Source organism: Onychostruthus taczanowskii, unplaced genomic scaffold (assembly GCF_017590055.1).
Source record: "Onychostruthus taczanowskii isolate IOZ18803 unplaced genomic scaffold, ASM1759005v1 scaffold28, whole genome shotgun sequence".
Taxonomy (NCBI): Eukaryota; Metazoa; Chordata; class Aves; order Passeriformes; family Passeridae; genus Onychostruthus; species Onychostruthus taczanowskii.
Genome location: NW_024500128.1, coordinates 8091322 through 8112543, shown reverse-complemented (window position 1 = coordinate 8112543; position 21222 = coordinate 8091322). Strand labels below are relative to the sequence as shown.

Sequence of the window (21222 nt, the reverse complement as noted above, 5' to 3'; positions counted from 1 at the left end):
GTAACCTAGATTCCAAATCTAGGAATGAAACCTGAAAAAATATTTACTTCAATTATGCACAACCAACCCATGCTTTTTGGTTGCACTTAGCAGTTGAATGTAAATGCACATCTGAAAACATTTCCTCAACCAGATTTTTATGGTAAGCTACATCAGCAACTATTAATTTTGTAAATAAATATAATCCATCAATATGTGTCAACAAACATTCGAAATTATGTTTTCGTTTATAAATTCGCCCACTCCTCAATAACTTGCAAGTAATTAATTTCTATAGAAATGCATTACTTCTGATTAGAGCTAGCCAAGGCTAGCTTGGAAAAATTGCAGTGAATTTCAACTTCTAACACTACATTTCATGTAACATCTCTGAAATTGATCAACAGCTTTATTGGAATGTAAAACAGCATTTCAAACTTGCTTGTTGGATATGCAGTCAACTTGAGGCCTTCCAGGTAATCTATTAATATTAGCTTCGTTCCTGCTGCTGCCAAAAGGCTGGTGAATAAAACACTATGGAAATGAGCATAAAGCAAGAGAGGGCAACACTCCTTTTCTCTAGACGGGGATATTAAGATCAAGCCCCAAAAGTACCTTAAATATATCAAGCAGTCTATATCCAGATAAAGATTAATGATTGTATCAGATTAACCAAGAAATGCCCCAAACAGAACGCCCTAAGTATTTTGATTACTTGTGGTTGCAGTGCGATGAAAACTTTGTAATTTGTACATACTCAGAGAACTTCAGTATGTATTCTCTGAGCAGAGTAACCAGGGAGCTGACCATTTGCTCACAAAGAACTGTGGATAAACTGAACAGAACTTGCAATGTCTGACTTGCCAGTGTAGTTCATTCAGCAGTCAGAGCAAAGGGAAAAAAGTGGTGCAGAGCCACAAGCTGATTGACTCCATCTTCTTGGCAGGGAAAAAAAAGGTTTCTCCAGTTGTCTTTTTTTTAATGTAGTAATTCAGTACAAAATCTCAGTACAATCAGATATACTTATTCTTCTAAAACAGTATTTTGAGATTTATAACCCTCTTGTTTATCATTCTAAACTGAAACAGATCTTTAATATAGTCTTTAGCGTCTGGTTGTGATTTCATTAAAGCTCCTAAACAAGGAAATATGTGGTTTGTGGTACAAATAAACATACCCTGTGGTTCCATTTCTCTCCTGCTGGGACAAAAATCAGAAGAATAATTATGTTATCTTTTGTTAGTCTTGGAAGAATTATAATCAAATCTTTGCACCACCTAATTCTATGATGAACAACAAGATGTTTTCTAAATAAACAGTTGTAAAGGCCACATTCTCTTTTGAACTGGCATTTAGATATGAGCTAAATGGACAGAGTCAGAGTTTCTGTAAGTTTTATGTGCAGCAGTTTTGTGTAAATTTAATTGCAGGAAGATTTTATTCTGTGACACTTCATGGAGTTTATGTTGGAACGGAGTCCTCCTGACTCTATAAATCAAATAATTGCTGATCCCACCAGAAATGTTCAAATTCTTAAAAATTGCATCCATATCTATATTACAGTAATATAATTTTCAAAGTAGAGTGGCTGGCAGTATAAATAATGTATGTAATACCTACAGGGTGAGTTAAAATTTTAAAGAGACAAAGCAATCTCTTAAAATACTGACAGTATTTTGATTGCCATTCTTTTGAATGCACATTTTGATAATCATATAAAATCTCCAATCTTCTGTTCTCGAAGACATAAAAGCTTTGCAAATCTGAACCTCTTAATCATCTGAATGAAACAGTTATATTTGATATTTTAAGATGTTTCTGTTAAATTTCTCCTTTCCAAAGCTGCTAGAAGATTTCAAGATCAAGAATGTATTGAGGAGAAAGAAGATGAGCATTAACAAATGAAATGTTCCCACATTTCAGTTTGGGTTTGGATACTTAGGCAACATGAAGAAAAAACTGTCATAGATCTATGCATAATATTTCAATGGAATCTAATGGATCACTTTCATCAAGCACAAAGCAGGGATTGTAATTGACACACATGAATATGGAACCCCAAATAGACAAAATCCTTCAACACCCAATAGTTAAACCAAACCGACAAAAATGTTATATTGTTAAAGAGTGATGTGATGCAATATGGAGGATAATGGTTAAGAAAGAGCAATAACTTGGCATACAAAATTTCACCATATTTAAACAGGCAGAGACAGAGCTACGGTGCCCCCACAGCAAACTGAAATTTCTCACACCAGAGCAATAAGTGATTCACAGTATTCACCACCCCTGTATGATACTTATCAAGTTCTTTGATTGTAAACTTCCACCAGACATGTTATGGACTCTTAATAAGATATAAAAGCACTTTGCTGTTTTCAACATTTCTGCTCCTGTCAAAAAATAAACCCACATGAACTTTCAGCTTGTATTTGTCCCACTGGTTGAGAAGCCATTAATTGCAGCAAAGATCTGAGGAAATGAGTTGAATTGATGTATGCGAAATTGCACTACTCAAGCAATCTGCTCTTTTCTGGGGCTGCTTCTTGGCTTAAAGTACAGCATGCCAGGACCCAAGAGACCCAGAGTGCTTAAATAATGCCAGGAAGAACAGTTTTAATGAGTATTTGAAATAAAAAAGAAGCCAAAGATTATATATAACTATCCTGAAGTATGTTTCTCAGAACACACCTCTGTGAGGCGACATATAAATTTTGCACTAATTATAAGCTCCTACAGGCCAGTGAACCTCAAGCTGAGTTTGTGGCAGTAAAGCAGCTCTAGGTGAAAATGAGCCACCAGGAGAATGCTCAGTCCAACTTCTGCTGGAGGAATGTCTGTAATAACAAATGCCCCATCACAACAGAAATATTTGTCAGGAAGGTCTTTATAGCAGCTAGTTGTGTTAAATACAGTAGGAGCAATAAAGAAAGTATGAGAAGGACTTCATTCTTTCTGGACTTGACACTTAAAATCAACAATGTAAGTAAATTGCTTTAAGTGAATGCCATTCTTTAGAATCTCAGCCTTCAACAGATTAGACAACAAATGTGAGAATACATCAGCTACAGAATAATATTTGTGTTCTTCATGAAGGCCAGCCAAGTTAGACTGGACAGGATATGAACTCGCTAGTTTGGCAAGGAGGTTCATGTCAAGAATAGCTGTTATGTAAGAGCTGGCTTCATATTTTAGTTCCTCTGATATACTTGAATTAAGTAAATGGGCTGAAAAGGACCTTTTAGTTTATTATCCTGCCTGTGAAAGTAATCCTTAGAAGATATTTAGGAAAAGGATGAATAAACAATGTAAATGTTTTTCAGGGTCCTGAGGGAATCAGTAGACCTTAATAGCCCAGAGCAGTCTCTCCAGGGGTGCACACACACAGCTGGCCAGCGGGTCCAGGAGCCCCATTTTGCTCACGTTTGGAACAGCAGAACTCGATCCACATCACCAGCTGACGTGCCATTAATAGTGTTTTAATCACCTTCCTTGACCCTTGTCCTTGCTCTTTTTAAGGTAGCTATACACAAGACACTTTAGAATCCTGGAACTATTGGAAATGCATAAATCTGTTAAAATGGTAAAAGAAGAAAACATCTACTAAACCTACATAAAGAAACCATTACTAGTGTCAAACTCATAACAGGCATTACTTGTTACCTTGCTATGTTTTGCAATACAGAAGAGCTGATAACAAAACCTGCACAACTAAAATGGGATGGACTCTAAAGAAAAAGAAGTGTGTTTATGTAGTCTTGAATATAGTGGTTGGGTAGACAAATCCATCTAATTACATGAACATCAATTTTCAGAGACTGTCTCTTAATTGTTTAGTCTGCATCCAGCTCTCCAAATGCAAAATGAATGCTTCTCTCTGCGTGTTCTATATTAGATGCACCATGAACAGCATTAGACAAAATATCGTGTGCAAACTGAGCCCTAATTGATTCAGGACAGGTCTTCTTTGCCTCTTCTGGATCAGTTGGACCCATTAGTTTCCTCCATTCTTCCACGGCATTTTCCTTTGATAAGACCATTATTACTGATGGACCCCTGCAAAATCAATGTTAAAAACTCTTAAACTATTCTGAGATTTCTGAGATGCAGACTTAGCTTTAATGTCAGAGGTACCATGAAGGGTTATAATAAGCATTGAACTGTCTTAATTTTATTAAGCTGCTTAAATACTAAAATTTGTTTCTGCATGTTTTGTTTAAGGAAAAATTCCATATTTGAAAGCCAAAGAGATTATGATGATCAGATATTTGGATTTGGACTTCTTGTCCAAAAGACATTCTCACACAATACTTTCTGAAGCAAGACAATGCATACTGTTTTTATCAACTATACTAACAATATTTCGAGGAAGATATTTGTCCTGCATGAGAAGAAAAAGGATCCAATTGGAAAGCAGTTCCTTTTCAGGGAAAATAAAATCAAAAATAAAACTATCCATAAGTTTGAAAAGAATTGTAAGTCTCCCTTTTAAAGGAAGAGTATTCTGTGCTAGAAGCTACTAAACTTGCCAGAAAGAGCGACAGGCTGTAAAATCCTTGCACCAGTTATGGTGTAGCACGTTTTGTTGGCACTGTAGAAAGTGTGATGTCTACTTACATACCTCAGTACTGTAACCCAAGACACTTACTGTGTCATAAAATTCACCAGCTCATCAAAAAAGGGTTTTCCTTCGTGATCCTTGTAAAAATGTGCGGCCATTTCCCGAGTCAAAGATTGTTCTTTTACCTTTGAGATGCTAAATCCAGCCTCTTTAACTTTTTTCATTATTTCATCTAGGAGAATGACAAACAAGCTCATTTTTTTATTTGAAATGGTTTAGATACAAAAAATGCTAACCCCAAACACCCAAACTTTAAAAGTTTATGAAAATACTAGATGCCTTTTTCTAGCAAAAAATCACCAATAGCTATTAGAATTTTTCTTACAATATCAAACCAAATATGGACAACATAAGAAACACTTCAACAGTCCTCTAAAATAGGCAGAAACCATTGTCACTGCATTTTCCATCTTGATGCACATATCAAACCCAGATTTTAATAAACTATGCCAATTGCATTCACTGTTATTTCTCACATTAAACAGAATGTGGAATGTAGTTGTAATGCTGTATCAAACATCAATTGACTGGCCAAAATCAATCTGGATTTTCACAAGAGGGGAAGATAGACTTACAAAAGCCAATGATGAAAGACTACTGAAATTTGTTAGGACAGAATAGAATAATGCTAAGTAGTGGGTGGAGGTATAGGATTTTTTTAAGAGCGGCAGCAAACATGTTAGGGCAAGATTATGAATTCTACATAGTGCTCTTTTTATTCTGATTTTTTTCTCCTTATTCCCTTAGACTGGCAGTAAGTAAAATCAAGGATGGGAATGTATCTAACTGAGCAGTGGCCCCTTTTGAGTCAGTAGAGACACCTGCCTGAAATAAGTAATATAGGTTTGGCAAGTGTCTCTCTCCTTTGACTAATAAAGATGCTGGGCAGTTAGTCTGCAGAAGTGCCTGGCCATAAAACAGTTTAACTTATCTAAGAACTCTCTTTCTTCGATTCACCACTATTCTAGTGAAGAAAGACCTTTAGGCAGCTTAAGAAAAAGGAATGTCACGTTTGAGATCTCGATCTGAATTATGCAAGCTGTGTAAAAGCATTTCTCTGCACAGAAAATGTACTTCAGAGATGTGATTTACTGCAGTGTGCATTGCTAATCCTTTGCAGAGATGATTACATCACTAGATACAGCCCATACTTTCTAAATGCCTTACCTTTATGAGTCTTAGCAGCATCAGGTTTGATTAATGCAAAGGTATGTTCCTCAGGGAAGAAGAACTCTAGTTCCTTCTGAGCATCGCTGGGTGTAGAGCTGCCATGCAGCTGATTGATAGGTACATTTTCAAACAAAAACTGTGCACGCAAACTAAGAGGCGTTAAAAGAGTGAAGTTACTTAAAAAAGCATAGCCATTTTGAGCTCTGAACTATAATTAGCCACAACCCAGGGAATATAAATTAGTGTTGATCTGGAAGTGTGAAATGTGAAATATAAACACTGGTGTTGTTATATTTCCAAGAAATACCACTTATTTCTTAATGAGATGGCACTTCTGTCAGCAGCAGGTAAGGTGATACCATTGCAGTTTCCTAGAGCAATGTGATAAGCAGGCAGAACTAGGGTGTCTGTTTATAAACTGTGTAGGAGAAACTTAGTCACAAATAAAATATTCTACTGATGCAAGTTTTGAATAAGCAACAAGAAAATCTTACTGGTATTTCAAGAAAAAATAATGGTGTTATTTTAAGACCCTCTCCCCCCCACTATTAAGAATACGTATTACCAGCATTTTTTCTCTGACTCAAGTCAGAGTTCATTTCATTGCACTTTTTAAAACTTTCAGTTCATTGCACTTTTTAAAACTCAGATTTTAATTCTGTTTAGCAGCCATTATATCTCAAAAAATGCTGGGGTTCCTATGTATAATACTACTACCTCCAAGAAAAGCTTAAAAAATTGCAGAAATGCATATCTGTTTCCAGATGGTGGCACTACAGTTACACTACTTGGAATGTGGAATGAGATAAGAAATGTGAAGGTAAGTTGAAAGCTGTGAATGATGGTTTACTTCTGTGACTATTACCTCTCTGGATTTTCCTTAGCCTCTTCAAGGATCTTTGGGCCTAGTAAACTTCTCCAGTGTGATACAGCATTTTCCCGTGTTAGAGCCAATATAAGAGTTGGACCACTGTACGAGGAGAAAAGTAGCATTAAGAAAACAAACAAACAAACAAACAAAACCCCAAAAAAAAACCCAAAAAAAAAACCAAAAAAACCCCAAAAAAAACCCAAAAAAAAAACCAAAAAAACCCCAAAACAAAAACCAAAAAAAAAAAAAAACCCACAAAAAACCAAACCAAAACAAAAACCCCAAACAACCCACCCCCCTCTTGGAGCTTTTAAAAAGTAATTTGATTATATATAGCCCAGACTAGGAAAATGAGCCCCAGTATTGGGGGACCTTAAAATTGATTTGATTATTTAAACACATACAGGCTGATAAAAGCTTATGGGGCTTAAATATGAATTTAAATTGCAAAGTTACTATGTTTTGTCACAATGGGAAGACAGAGAAAGACTGATCATGCCCCAGCCATGAAGGGAATATCCAAACATGATTTATTTCTCTTCCCCAAGTTATCCAGCACATGGCCTGGTTGAAGATTTCAGAGCTCTCCTACAGACAACCTAAATGCAGCCTTCTCAGAGCAGACCTAAACTGTTTTCACTCAAATCAGTGGACTTGGCCACTGACGCATCATACATACAACAACATGGAATAGCTAGTAACTTTTAAAGGCTTGATTTTTTTTTTTTTATTTGTTGTACTTGGAAATTATTCCATTATCTGCAGTTATCTGTTCCCGTTTTGTGTTTTACAAAATTTTTAGACATGTGTATCTTGCAGCCATGTATTATCCAGGAAATGTTCAACACCAGATTGGATGGGGCTTTGAGGAACCTATTCAGGTGAAAGGTGTCCCTGTCCATGATAGGGGCTGAAACTAGATGGACAATAATGACCCCTTCCAGCTCAGACCATTCTGTGAGTCTCTGATTCAACAATTATTTAATGTGAAAATTTCAGTCTTGTCTGATTCTATACAGAGTCTATAGATTTACGTTCCCCTTTTTCATTCAACCTACCTGGTCATTTGCTCTAGAAGGACAGGGAAGTAGTCTTGATCTACATGCTCTTTGTAAAATGTACGCACTTGGTCCTCAGATAGAATTATTTCTTTCTGCATTGCTATTTGGAAACCATCATCCTTTATCCTTTGAATGATTGAATCTGTTAAATAGATTTAAATAATGCTAAATTGCCATCCATTCATTCATTTGAACTCTTGTAGAGAAATGACATGGACTTTTCAATGATGATGTTAATTTTTTTTATGGGTGAATTTGTTTCCTAACTAAAGAACAAGAAACTAATTTAAAGCAACTGCTAGGGGGCATCACTAGTTGCCTCAGAAAACTGATCCTCATAATAATTTGGCTTTCTCTTCCTTAAAATACCTCTTCCTTAAAATTCTGACTGAGAAATATGATGCATGTTACTACCAGCAAAAGAAGGTCTAAGGAATTTGAATAGGTGAAATGTTTATTTAACTAAGTCTTACAAGACCACATGGGTAAATAAGCAGTATTTGGCACAAGTCAAAATTACCTACAAAATTAATGTGTGATTACCTAAACATGAACTGCTGAACTGCTGCTCTAAGCAACATGCTAGACAACCATAAATAACATAAATTCACAAGGAAAGATCAAAATTTTAGTCTTTCCACTGTCTGCACATAAGATTGCTCAGGTACAGGGATTCTCAAGTTAGAAATAAAAATACTATTTGAAATCGAGGAAGAAATGTAAATATATGACTAAGAAGAAAAGTAAACTTGTTTGGATGAAGCATCATGTAATGGGGTAGATTTTTTAATTTAATCTGTAAAAATGCTGTCTGTTTAGAACTGCCTTTGAGCAGGACTGCCTCATGCAGCATAGAACATCTTGGGTTGGATATTTTTCCCCTTGCCATTGATCTATCCTGAGCCTGCTGTTCAAAAATATCAGCTACTTTATTATGGTGAGAAATCTAGTCCCCTATACTACATTTGAAAATACGAGCTTCTCAGAGAGGTCTTCTAGAAATATTTCATCTGCAGAATTTCTTGAAAAATTAACCAAATGAACAAAATATCATTGACGTTTGCATTCACAATATATGAAAAACATTAACATCACAACTTCATTCCAGACAAAGATTACTGCTGGCCTAATGCTAGAGAGACAGTATAACCTAAAAAATATCATTAATTGAGTTAAAATTTATAATTCAAAATTCAAAATATGAGAGTATTTGTATACCCTTGATAGAAAATACAGTTATTAACACTTACTTCGCCTTTCCTTCAAGAGAGTAGGTCTAATTATGGCCAAAGTCCTTTCAGCAGCATGATGTCCTGCCTCATCAATATGAAAATTTGGGAAAAAGAAGGCGAGCTGTCTGCTGGCATCTTCAATACTGTCTTGCACATCACATAAATTTACCAGACTTTCAGTTTCCTTGAGTCCTGGCAACCTGATGAAACATGAATTAATGCAGTATTTAAGTCACTGCTTAGTGTTAACAAGCTGAATTTTTGAAGACGTACTTTCTTAAAATTTAGTGAAACATAAGGATAGAATGTACAACTAAGTTTTTATTAAATTCAGATTAATGAGAAAAGTAACATTTCTGAGAAGAGAATTATTAATCTTCTCAAAAAGTGCCTGATCATGTACTCTGAAGGAGAAACCTCAGCCAGGCTGCTTTAACAATTCCCCTCTAGCTTATCCAAAATAATTTCTCTGTTTCATGAGATAGAATTACTATTGACAAGTGTACAGTGTACAATGAATGATCAATAGAAGTCTTGTGCTTAATTTATGTACAGCACGATCATAAAAATGATAGCACTACAGAGTTGTTGATAACAGAGACACTTCTCAGTGTTTCTTGCCTGTTTGTTCAGCTGTGTAAATAAAGTCCCTCTTGGCCACTTGTAGAAAATGCAGTATTCCCCAGCTGTACTTAGTTAACGCAGAAAGGGGGGCAGCACGCATCGACAAAAATGTCAATTACTGTAACAATTTTCGGACAAAGTATTTAAGCTCATGTTGTGTTAAGTAAATGTCTTGTCTAAATATAAAACTTAATCCAATATTTGAATTTTTGTGAATATTCTATTGTCCGAGGCTGTGTATACAACTACTGTCCTGAAAATTCTCCTCAAGCCCTTGGCATAGATGAAAAACACACATTTCAAGATACCATGGTTGTGAACAGCTAATCCTTACAAATTTTTTTTAGTATCTTGGACCAGGGTGGGGACACAAACTCCAGTATGCTTCCCCTTCTCTGCTGGCTTTTAGAGTGTTCCCAGGGAGAAGAGCATGCCTCAGGCATGCCCTGGTCTGCCCTGGGCCATATCTACAGCTTCCCAAGGAACATAGGGGTAAACATGGGAAAGAGTGCAACCTTCAGTGCAGGCAGTGCAGGCAGTCCCGTGGCATGGGTGAACTGGAATTGCAAGGACTACACCAGCTTTGAAGTGTGTCATTGTTCCCATTGTTCTGAGAGCCCACTGAAGGTGAGTTCAAAGAGATCAATGACCTTGGCTTGTCATCTTTAACTAGGAAACAAAGAATTTCTGAATTCCCATGAAAACTGCGGTTGTATCTCTAGTGGTGGTCCCGTGAAGGACTAGACAAAGAACTCTGCCTGCTCCCTGGACCTGCACACATGGGCATATCTGCATCTGTAGGAACGTGCCTTAGTTTATGGTGTGCTCTGAACACTGTGACTGAATCTCAGATACACATTTTCACTGGTACTTACTTGATTGGCTCCTCAGGCTCACCAGTCTCACTTGTTTTTTGTAGTTCTATCCACTGAGGAATAGCGCCAGTTGCTTCTTTTTTAGTGATGATCAAAACATGGCATGGTCCACTCATCATGAATTGAACGAATGCATTAAAGTCAGGCTAAAAAACATAATTTCCCCCCCTATGAATTGCAGGAACTCTGAGTTTGTCATTGGAAATGAGACAGTTATGCTTTTAAAGTAACTCATACATTCCTGTTCCTGAAACTGGCATTCACATACATTCCTCAGAACTCTGATAAATTGTTTGGGAAGATTTTTTTTATCAATCATTTGAGACAACATTATCAAATGTCCAAAAAGAAAGTAAATTGAGATAAAGAAAGTTGTATTACTGCTTTAAACAAGTACTAGATGTTCTTCCAGGTTAAAATGCAAATGAGAAGAATGAAGAAAATGATCTAGAAAATCAATGTGATCACTTGCTATGCTTGTAAAACAGCATGTAGTGTGACATAAGAAACTACAATACAGTTCCATGAATAATTTTTGAAACTAAAAGTCAAGTCAATATAAATATAGAACACTGAGCTGTTTGCAAGACATTTGTAGGCTTTCCCTTCATTTTCTTTGCTATGTGCTTTTCACTTCTTCAGTTTCAACTTTCAATCCTATAAAAATACATTTCCATCAGAAAAATAACTTTTGAAACTTGTTGTGTAAGTTGTTAATTTTATTTCTTTTTTGTGTGTCACCTTTTTCTTGGGGATATCTATTGTCCTTTTAAATATTTGACTAAATCATTACCAGCCAGCATCATGTCATTCCAGATGATAGTTTTTTTCCTTTAGTAATACAAGGATGAAGTATTCACATATATGCTTTCAATTAATTGCATTTCTCTTTCAATTATCTTCATATCTATGCATATTCTTAACCCATTTCCCAAGATGAGCCAACTAGTCCCAAATTTGGCTGCTATTCCCGTGAAGATGAGTTACTTTCACCTCTGTTTCAAAACTGCCTCTGTCTAACCTACAATCCCAGCTTTGCTAAAGCCAAGCTCTTCATGGTTTCTTGCAAGATCTCCCCATTACTTCCTTTCTAAACCATAGTGCAGCCATCTAGTGATTACTATCAGTTTTCTTTTTTCTCTCTGACTTTAGTAGGAGCCATGTCATCTCACTCTTAATCATTTGGAATGCCACAGGAACACCTTCCCACCTTCTACTTCAGATTAGGCAAACCCTTCCATTTCTTCCTCTAATAAAATCAAACAAACTGTTTGTTTGAATATATTACCAGCCTCTGTCTATCTTACACATATAGCAGAAGGTATAAATATTTGCTAAGAAACTTCATTTTTTGTCTCAGATCCTTCTGAAGAGTTAATTTTGGTTATCACACTGCTAGAAAATATGACCATATCCAGGTGCTAGTTTGCTAGAACACTGCCATTTAATGGTGGACAGTCTAATTTAATTATTTTCTTGAACTTTATAGCTGTCTTTAGCTATTTTTTGTCCCCTAATATAGGACAAGGCACAAAAACATAGATTTTGGCTGAGAGGCTTTCCCTCTCTGCCTGTGCACATATTTATTCCCAGAACGACCCCATGATAAAATCTGGAAAGAAAAAAAAGTATAATATGTAATATCACTTATTTTCTGGCTGAAAAGATATATGTCAAATAGATATGCAGTCTCACATAGATCACAATGGATTTTGGGGTTGTGCCATGTTTCAGCCAAGGTCAAGTAATTGCAGAAATAATCTATACAGCACTCTCATTTTCTTTCCTACAAAGGTCACTAGGCCTTTCACAACATGTTTTAAAATCAGCATAATTTTATTTTGATAAATAGTGTTATAAATTTAGCTCCATGTCTAAGGATCACACACATTTAGATAACAGAAAGAAGAACTAAATATTTTCGTATTTAATTGGAGGTAATTTTAATTTGGTTGGAATATTGTATTGCTACATAGCGATATTTATATGAGTCAGTGAAAAAAAAGGGAGAGGGAATATCTCTTTTTTTATGTACTAAATCTACATTAATTCAGTTCTTCAATATACCTAAAATTTACCATACAGAGATTTGCAAGCACATCTAGTAACAATTATATCTTTTACGTGTTCCTTTAATTTATGTTTTTAGTGTGGTTTACCTCATCTTTATTCCGGGCATAAAATACTCTGATTTGCTCTTCAGTAAGCATTCTCTCCTCATCTGCTTCAATGTCAAATCCTGCATCTTTAATCTGCAATTATTCACTTATTACTCAGGGGCATTTGAAAATAGATACATACAAAATCATATGTTATTGTAAATCTAAAGATTGATTAGTTTTGGAAGCTATCTTAAATTTTAAATTCTCTGAAATAGTCAAAACATAGCCGCTATCTTTGCCTAAACTGAACTTTCAGCCTTTCAAAGCACTTCACTTAAGTTCAGGATTACAATACCTCTAAATTAATGTTAGAGAAAAAATATAGTGCAGTTCAACGTAAGAAGTACATTCATGCAATAGTTAATAATCCCTTTTATTTCACATTGATTAAACTCCTTTGGATCACTGTGAGTGGTTAACATGCAATTTATGTTGCAAGAAATTATAAATTATATTGTAGCCATAGTAGTCACAAAAATGTGCACTTGTTAACAGTTGTCGTATTAGGCTAAACTACTTGGCTTTTGAAACAGCAAGTAAGGAAAAAATTGAATCTACTTTATGATTTTCTGTTTTAAGCTAAGTTACTACACTAAATGCAAGCATTTTGTGAGACAAGCACACAAATGGCTTGCATCAAAGTTCATTGGTATGAGGTTTGTACCATATACTGACATTTTAACAGCCAAGGCAGTATCCAGCCCCAGTACTGATGATACACCAATATTAACTGTGTACCGGCACTCTGCTCCATAAAAACCCCTGTGGTGGTGCTGCTGAGTGTTTTCAGCCTGCCACAGCAAAGCTGTCTGTGCATCCTATGTCGGAGAACACACCTCATGGGCCAAGTAGCAGGAGCTCCAGCTAAAATCTTTTTTTTTTCTTTTTTTTTTTTTTCCTCTTTACTGAGCTTCCTTCCTTTCCAGCTAAGGTAAACTAATTAAGAATTTTTCTTTGCAGAAAGAATTCATATAGCCCTCTGATTCCCTTTCTTGCAAAGTTCACTATCCCTGTCATAACACTTATTACAATTCTTTTAATTTGCTCTTGATATATATTGTTATAAGACTTTTTATTTTTTCATAACAGAAGCAATATGAATCAATGTCTAACCTCTGCTGGCATCGAATATTAAAGCAATAGTATAAATTTAAATGTCGTATTGTTTCAGGTAAAAATTAATGTGCTTTTATCATCCTTAGCAGAGAAGCTTTATCAGATTCTGTTCCAAAGTCTGGGCATAAATTAGGATCTACTTAACCTTACATTTTGCTATTATGTCTCTTAAGTAAATAGAATAAATGAATACTTTAAAATTCTTTTTACCTTTCTTTTAATTTCTTCTACACGTCCTGCTAAGACATCATCAGGTTTTATAATTCCAACAGAATAAGTAAGTACTTCTGAAAAAAGGGAAAAAAATAATGTGCTAAGTAACACATTCATCAAAATAAATGGAATCGTCTTTACTGGACCTGAAGTTTGCAGTTAAGCATTTGACTGTAACTCAATCTGATCCCAAAAACTGTAGAAGAATTTAAGATAGTGATAATGGAAACAGCAGACAACTACTTGTTACCAATACTACAAACACTTAAGCAGCTGCATGTGTTACGGAAAGTATTCCTGCCAAATGTTAGTGTATTACAGTGTCCGAGACATCCCCTAACCTGAAGCTGAACCTGAGCTGAAGCTCTGTTTTCTGATTTTCTATAACTTTTAGGTTTTGGGGATTAGTGTGAAGTCTGTAGATAATTGTTAAATGATAATACTGTACTCCTAGGTCTCAGAGGGTTTATGAGAAAAAATATAAGTTAAAGCTGAGGTCAGGAATATGCCAGCTAAACCACACAATTAAAAAAAAACAACAAAACCAAATCAAACCATGAAGAGGAAGGAAAAGGGATGCCATTACTGTGATCTAATGCCTCTCACAGGGAAAAGAAAAAGCAAGATCAAGAAGAAGGAGAGGGTGGAGGAGTTTGTTCCATCTCAGAGTTGTACAATGGCATTCTCTGCATAGAGGAAGCAGTAGGAACATTCAGTAACCACAGATTACAATAAAAATAGAAAAGATGTAGGTCTCAGCTAATGAAAAACCTGAGATAAATCACAGACAGGACTTTTAAATAGGATGGTGCTTATTTTTCAATCTTTTTGGAAGCTTATCCTGCTACTGTGGATTTATGTTGTTTTTAAATCTGTTATCAAATCTAATCTGGTGAAAGAGTAATCTGAGAGAAGGCATGCCATTGCTTCACAGATTAACTCTTCCAGTCCTCTCAGGTTGGCCCCATCTTGGTACTCCACCTCAACAGAAGTATACTCCTCGCACAGGGACTGTGTAGCAGTGACTTTCAGGCCTTAACTTTACACAGGAAAATTCCCTGGCACATATCACTTCTGTCTAAAGTCTGAAGGTTCTCAATGTGGTGGTGAAAATGTGGATGCTGACAGTCCAATACATTAATTCCTTACGGAAGAAAGCTCAATCATAGCATTTTGTTAACACATCTAAAGGAAGGTCTGTTAGTACTAGACATAGACAATTATTAATCAAAAGATATTTGTTCTCTTTCTTTCTGTTAACATTTGTAAAATAAATAAAATATATTTACCCTCCTCTACAACCTCCTCAGCAGACCCTTCTGATGAACCTTCTTCATGAAAAATGAGTTCTTCTACCTGAGGTTATAGCAAATGGAGTAAAAATGCATCACCAGTTCAAAAGTAAAGTCACCAAACACAGCTGTGACATCTTTATAACACATTTATCTTAATGTAAGAATGGATTTTCTACCCTGGAAAACAAGCAATTCTAAGAAGCACCTTTGGTCAGTCTGATTTTCCTTAACTGAATTTCAGTTTGTTAAAAAGCTCTTTTTGTGGAGTTCTTTCATTTACATTTAAACAAAATAAGCAATGAGACATTATTATTTCCCATGTTTTTGTTTCATATGATGTAGTTCCTAAGCTATATATTAAAAAATACTTAGTCCTGAAAGAAAAAAGATTACTAAATCATTTATGAGCTAGTGGCATTTCATCCATCTCTCCATTTCTTACATTGCTAGGCTAACCTGTAAATTTGTTAAGTTTATATACAGTACCATAATGGAAATTTGGGGGTTCTGAGGACAACAAGCAACAAGGGAAGATTGGCTCTGCTGCTACTGTGAATTCCAACAGTTGGATCTTTCACAGTGCAGGCTATTGACGTCAGACTGAGCTGTCCTTATGTCCTCATGTTACCTGGAATTCAGGAGACAAAGGTGATAGAATGCACTTGTTGAACGGCCTTTGTTTTTTGCAGCAAACTGGATTCATTAGGTACAGAGCAATCCCCAGGGCTCTGAGCAAACTGATCTAGTGAAAGCTGCCACCGCCTGTGGCAAGAGGGGTTGGGCTGGATGATCTTTCAAAGTCTCTTAGAACCCAGATAATTTTGCTTGATTTCTATAAAATAGGCACATCATATATATAATTTTATTGTTAGGACAAAAATGCAAAAAATTAAACATTATCTAAACACCATCATAGACATTTAGAGAAACAGTGTAAGGGTACTAAAAATATACATTTATGCATGAGTATCTGGTTTGTCAGTACCTCAGCACGTTCCTTCTCTCCAGCTGCAATTTCCCTCTCCTCTTGCACTAAATCTGTTACTGTCTTAGTTATGAGAGGAGCATTTACACCTTTCACCATTGCAAGAATTTTGCCATGCTGTTGAAGAGAAAATAACACTCTCAGTGTGTTTTCATCACTTAATTTACACATTTACTTGAATTTTTGAAACATACAATATCTTGCTATTTTTTTCCAGCTAAGGATAATTTCTTATGCCCACTGAAGGGAATGCCAAAGCTACTACTGCCTCTATTATTTCAGAATGAAACTTTTGTGCATTTAATTCCTTGTTTCCTTCTTTACCAAATTTTCCATTTTTATTTCTAAGCTCAATACTAATAATACAGTTGGAAGCAAATGCAAATATGGATTTTATTTGTTCACAATTTCTGTAACATGGAGTTTTCCATCTTTTTTTTTGGTGTGACTTTTCACTGCATTCTCTACCACATTCAGGTGCACAGTAGTTAAGCTAATGGTGACCAAAAATACTGCTAATATTTCTAGGCAGCATTCAGATTCAAACCTGAAAGAGTCCTGAAAGTGTCATTATCTTTGGTCCTCACTTATGGAAATTCAAATCCTGGCACCCTCAAGTTAAAACAACCCCCATCTCTTCTTAAGTGAGCAGTGTGCTACAGCTGTGTCCTTGGAGAACCAGCTTTCTGTGTCCATCAGTGAGACTTAATAAATATATGGTTAATTGCTACAGTTCCTCAAGTAAGAAAGAACAATTTAATCTGTTATCTTAAAAATCTTATAATGCCAGGAAATGTAAACTCTCTTTCCATGATGAAAATGGTCCATAAAATAATTATTTCAGTGTAACCACATGTAGCCACTTTATGTAAGGCAAACCTGGAAAACTTACCTGGATTTCTCACTGACTACCAAAACAGTGACTACCACAATTCTTCTGTGGCTGTATGTTCAACAGCTGCAACAAAAATGTGCTTGAGAACCACCAGATTCAGACATGGGAAATGGCTCAGGTAAAAACCATCAGATAGTATCATCCTCCATAGTTCAAAATGTAAAGATATACAGCTTCACGTCTAATTTAAAATCTATTGAAAAGTTAAGGCAGAAGTAGGCAGCACATTAAAGGAAGCTGATGTGATGTACTTACAACACAAAAAAGAAACACAGGTTCACAGCTCCTCCTAAATGGTTTCAGAATTTCGATGCTGTCAGCTTCTGCCTGAAGTCAGACAAAAAAGATTATTTGCTTACATAAGTAAGTATGCATATGCATATATAAAGAAAACCTTTTTACTTGCAGGAAAACACCACTCTTATTTACTTTGGTGTTGCAAACTCAAACTGCAGTCCTAAATACAACTAACAGTCCTTACAGTGATAAAGAAAGAGCTGTTTTGGTAACATGGGATTGTCCTCCCTTTGTATTAGAGCACTTAATCATGGAAAAATATATTCTCTTGATACTATTTTCTCATGCAGGTTATAATAACATATATAAATGAAGAAGTAGCCTATGCAGTCTTGATGGAAGAGCTTATCCAGTGTATTAATTTTTTTGTGAAATGTGGTCAACTGCATGAAACACATGAGATAGTCTTGGAACATAACGCCCTGCCTTTTTCATGTAGAAAAAACCTCATGTTTTTCTGAAAGGTTCTTTCATCATGGAATCTTAAGTTTTACTAATGTGAAAAAGGATGAACTTGGTCAACATCTTGGATAAAGTGAGTCTTTGAAATAAATTTATCTACCTTAAATAGGAGGTATAATACACTCATATATATATATATACTGCTAGTGTAAACAAATATTTTTACTACTACAGTTTTGGGATTTTTTCTAAATTTCCCCCTTTTTGTTTTCTTCAAAATGAAAGGTCACATTTGCAAAGATGCAACAGTTTTGCGAGAATTTTAAATGCAATAGTTCAAAATGCAGAGACTTAAAACTAAAAGTCATATAGTCTGGCTTTTGAATATTTCTTCAATCTCATCAAGGAAAACAAAATATTGTGGGATATCAGCTCTTTTTTATTATAGCTTCTTACATATTTATTGCCATTTCTAATCTACTTCTAAACAAATTCTTATGAGGACACATGCAGGGAAAGCAACATGCCAAAATTATGGTAACTCAGTATAAGGACAGTGAAATGAAAGCTGTGCCTATGCAGATCAGAAGATATATTTAAATCAAAATGTAAATATGGTCACACACAGGATTTGTGTCCTTACCACGGCAAAATGTAGCACATTGTCTTCACTAAAGTCGTTCCTTAGTTTTTTCAATAAATTCAGCACAGCTTTGCACGGACCGCACCGAGCTTGATACACATCTATTACTAAAATGTAATAGTTTGGAATTACAAACAGATGATTGAGGAACTCATAAAATGAGACATTTATGTTTGTGCTGAAGCAGCACTCGGAAGGCATTCACATGGATCTTTCAGTCCTCTTCTAGACAATGAATGTATCATGAATACATCAGTGGATTCAGTGGATACTTTACTGGATACATAGTCTTTAATTACAATTACTTTTGACATTGGAGGCCTACTTCAGAATACTCTTTGAGATGATTAAACCAAATAGCAACTTTTCTCTCATATTCCTTTTCCTTTTATTTCCCCTTCTCCTTTCCCACTGTTGGTTTTCATTCTTATCTAGACCTTTATTCTACAGGATTTTCACCTCCCTGAGCCTTTGCCTATTACTATCCTTCTGTAGATATGATCCTGTTACAGATTTTTCCCTTTTACAGTTCCTAAAAACAGTTCCTAGGACACCTAGGAGACAGTTATTGGACTAAATGAACTAAAAACTGTGAATAATGCATGTCATGCATTCTCTAGAATGCTGCAATAATTATTTAGTCTGTGAAAGATTTTACACACAGAAGCATCCAACTCCCTACCATGGAGAATACCATATTGGAAAGGTATTTTCAAAACATTGGTGTACAGCAGTATATAAGAATAAAATTTAAATAAATACTATTTTGATGAGTATTTATCATATAAGATACAGTATATTCATAATTGTAATATATGATCTTAAAATTCTTTTCCAAATGAAAGAATTGTATGGTTCAATGGCTCTATGATATATCTTTGTAAATATATATTAATATAGCCTTTCTTTAAAAGATATGGTACTAGTCTTCTAGAGTATCTATTAAAGCTAATATGTAAATATGAAAACACGCACATATGTCCATGAAAGATTAAAAAGAAAATATCAGGTGTTAGTACCTACTATACCCTTTATCTTCAGCATTTCATCCCACTGCTCTTCGTTGGTTATTATGGTCTGAAACAAAATTAACATTTTAACATTCTAAAAAGTCAGAAAAAGCATCTATTTCCCTCCAAAGTTGTTCAAGTAATTAGGATTTATACCTGGAGCGCAATTTCTTTCTTCTTGCCAGCCATTTCCCTGTGATTATAGGAAAGATATTGAAATCTGAAGCATTTTAAAAGTTTTTTTAAAAGACCATGTGACATACAGAACTGATTTTTATGGTTCTCAAAGTATCACTGCCTTCTGATTCCCTTAGCAATTAATTCAACTGAAGCCCCTACAATGATGGTAGCTGATACTCCGCTTTGGAATTCTGTGGAGAAATATGCAACTTGTTTGCAAAACCCACATGGCACAAGAAACAGAAGAAAATTTAGTATCTTAATCTGTTAGGGTGGGCAGAACTTTTGACCTCAACAATCTTTCAAGCTTATAATCACTGTACTCAGAATAGCCACAGGCATTTTGATGGGAGGATGACAGCTGCTGTAACACTGAGCCATTTCAGAAAAATATTGATTAAAGAGCTTCAACTCCAATAACATCAAATCAGTCTTCCTGTCTGCTGGGATACATAAAAAGCAATGACATACTTGTGTCCCATAACTAAACTCCCAAACCGAATCCTGATACATTTATCATTCTGTCATTAATAAATAATGTCCTTCATATATTTATGATAGACAGTTAACTGTGAACTGGACAGAAAAACAGCTCTGATACATATGTGGGTGGAGTTTGACTTCAGCATGGGCAGCTTGAGTTTCTAGAGTTCTTGGTTAAGATGGTGGTCTTTGCCTCAGGGAAAATCATAGTGCCCCCATGAATGTGACCTTCTCTTGCGTTGTTATTTGAGAAGTCAACCAGCAAATATGTCCAGGGTTTAAACCATCCTGATACACTCACCAAAGCTGTTCCCTTCACAGCACAGATTGAGGCATAGGAGAGAATATGAGAGCTCTTAATCTCGTGCTTGTTTCACATTTAATGTAAAAGTGTTGGTAAGGACTAAAATTTTAAATGCAGGATTTCTTCAAATCCTTTAGACCAGGTGATGGTAGAAAGCATGGCATTAATTCATATCCTTTAAAGACTCTAAGGAGATGATGCTCACTACTGACACTAGAGGGAACTGGCAGATGGAAATATGTCATACTAGTAGGAAATCTTCATCAAAATAACCTATCTTTCATTGTTACCTTCTGTTACTGAGCAATGACAATCAACTCTTTGCAAGATCAGTTCTGCAAAACATAAACCAGTGCATGAAAATGGCCTATACATCCCAATCATTCTACACATGCTCTCCAACTAAAAATATGCAGTCATACACACTCAGATGGCAAAGCAAAGCACTGCAGCACAGACGTGCTGCTGTATGAAAGTATGCAAATGTGCACATTAGTCTGGTGTAGTAGCTGTATGTGACAGACATGGGAAGGCTACATGTGACATCTATACTTTTAATTAAAATTTTCACATAACATTCCCTCAGTAATGCAGTCAGTACTATACTGATTAAACCTGAACAGACAAGCAGAGTTTCTCCTTTGTCTATGATACGGGCAACATGCTTCTCTAACCTTGACAAAAGGCATTTTTCTATCCGCGCTTCATCATGGATGTGCCAACTCTGCATCTCTTACTACACTCTTTACAACCAAAACTGCCTCCTTGAGCTAGTCAGACATAAAAATAGACCTGGGTGCACAC

The 21222-nt window shown here is 35.6% G+C and overlaps 1 protein-coding gene across 1 annotated transcript; it reads right to left on the bottom strand.

Moving 5' to 3' along the window:
• Window positions 1–3750: 3750 nt before the first annotated feature.
• Window positions 3751–19640, bottom strand: NME8 (NME/NM23 family member 8). The gene is made up of 15 exons (XM_041407876.1): window positions 19608–19640; window positions 19461–19518; window positions 18442–18548; window positions 17355–17426; window positions 16205–16321; window positions 15214–15280; window positions 13922–13998; window positions 12593–12685; window positions 10434–10579; window positions 8953–9134; window positions 7700–7844; window positions 6636–6740; window positions 5768–5919; window positions 4628–4772; window positions 3751–4035 (listed from the first exon to the last, which is right to left on the bottom strand). Exons 1-15 carry the CDS (start codon window positions 19638–19640, stop codon window positions 3813–3815), a joined length of 1722 nt encoding a protein of 573 aa, XP_041263810.1. The 3' UTR covers window positions 3751–3812.
• Window positions 19641–21222: the final 1582 nt, after the last annotated feature.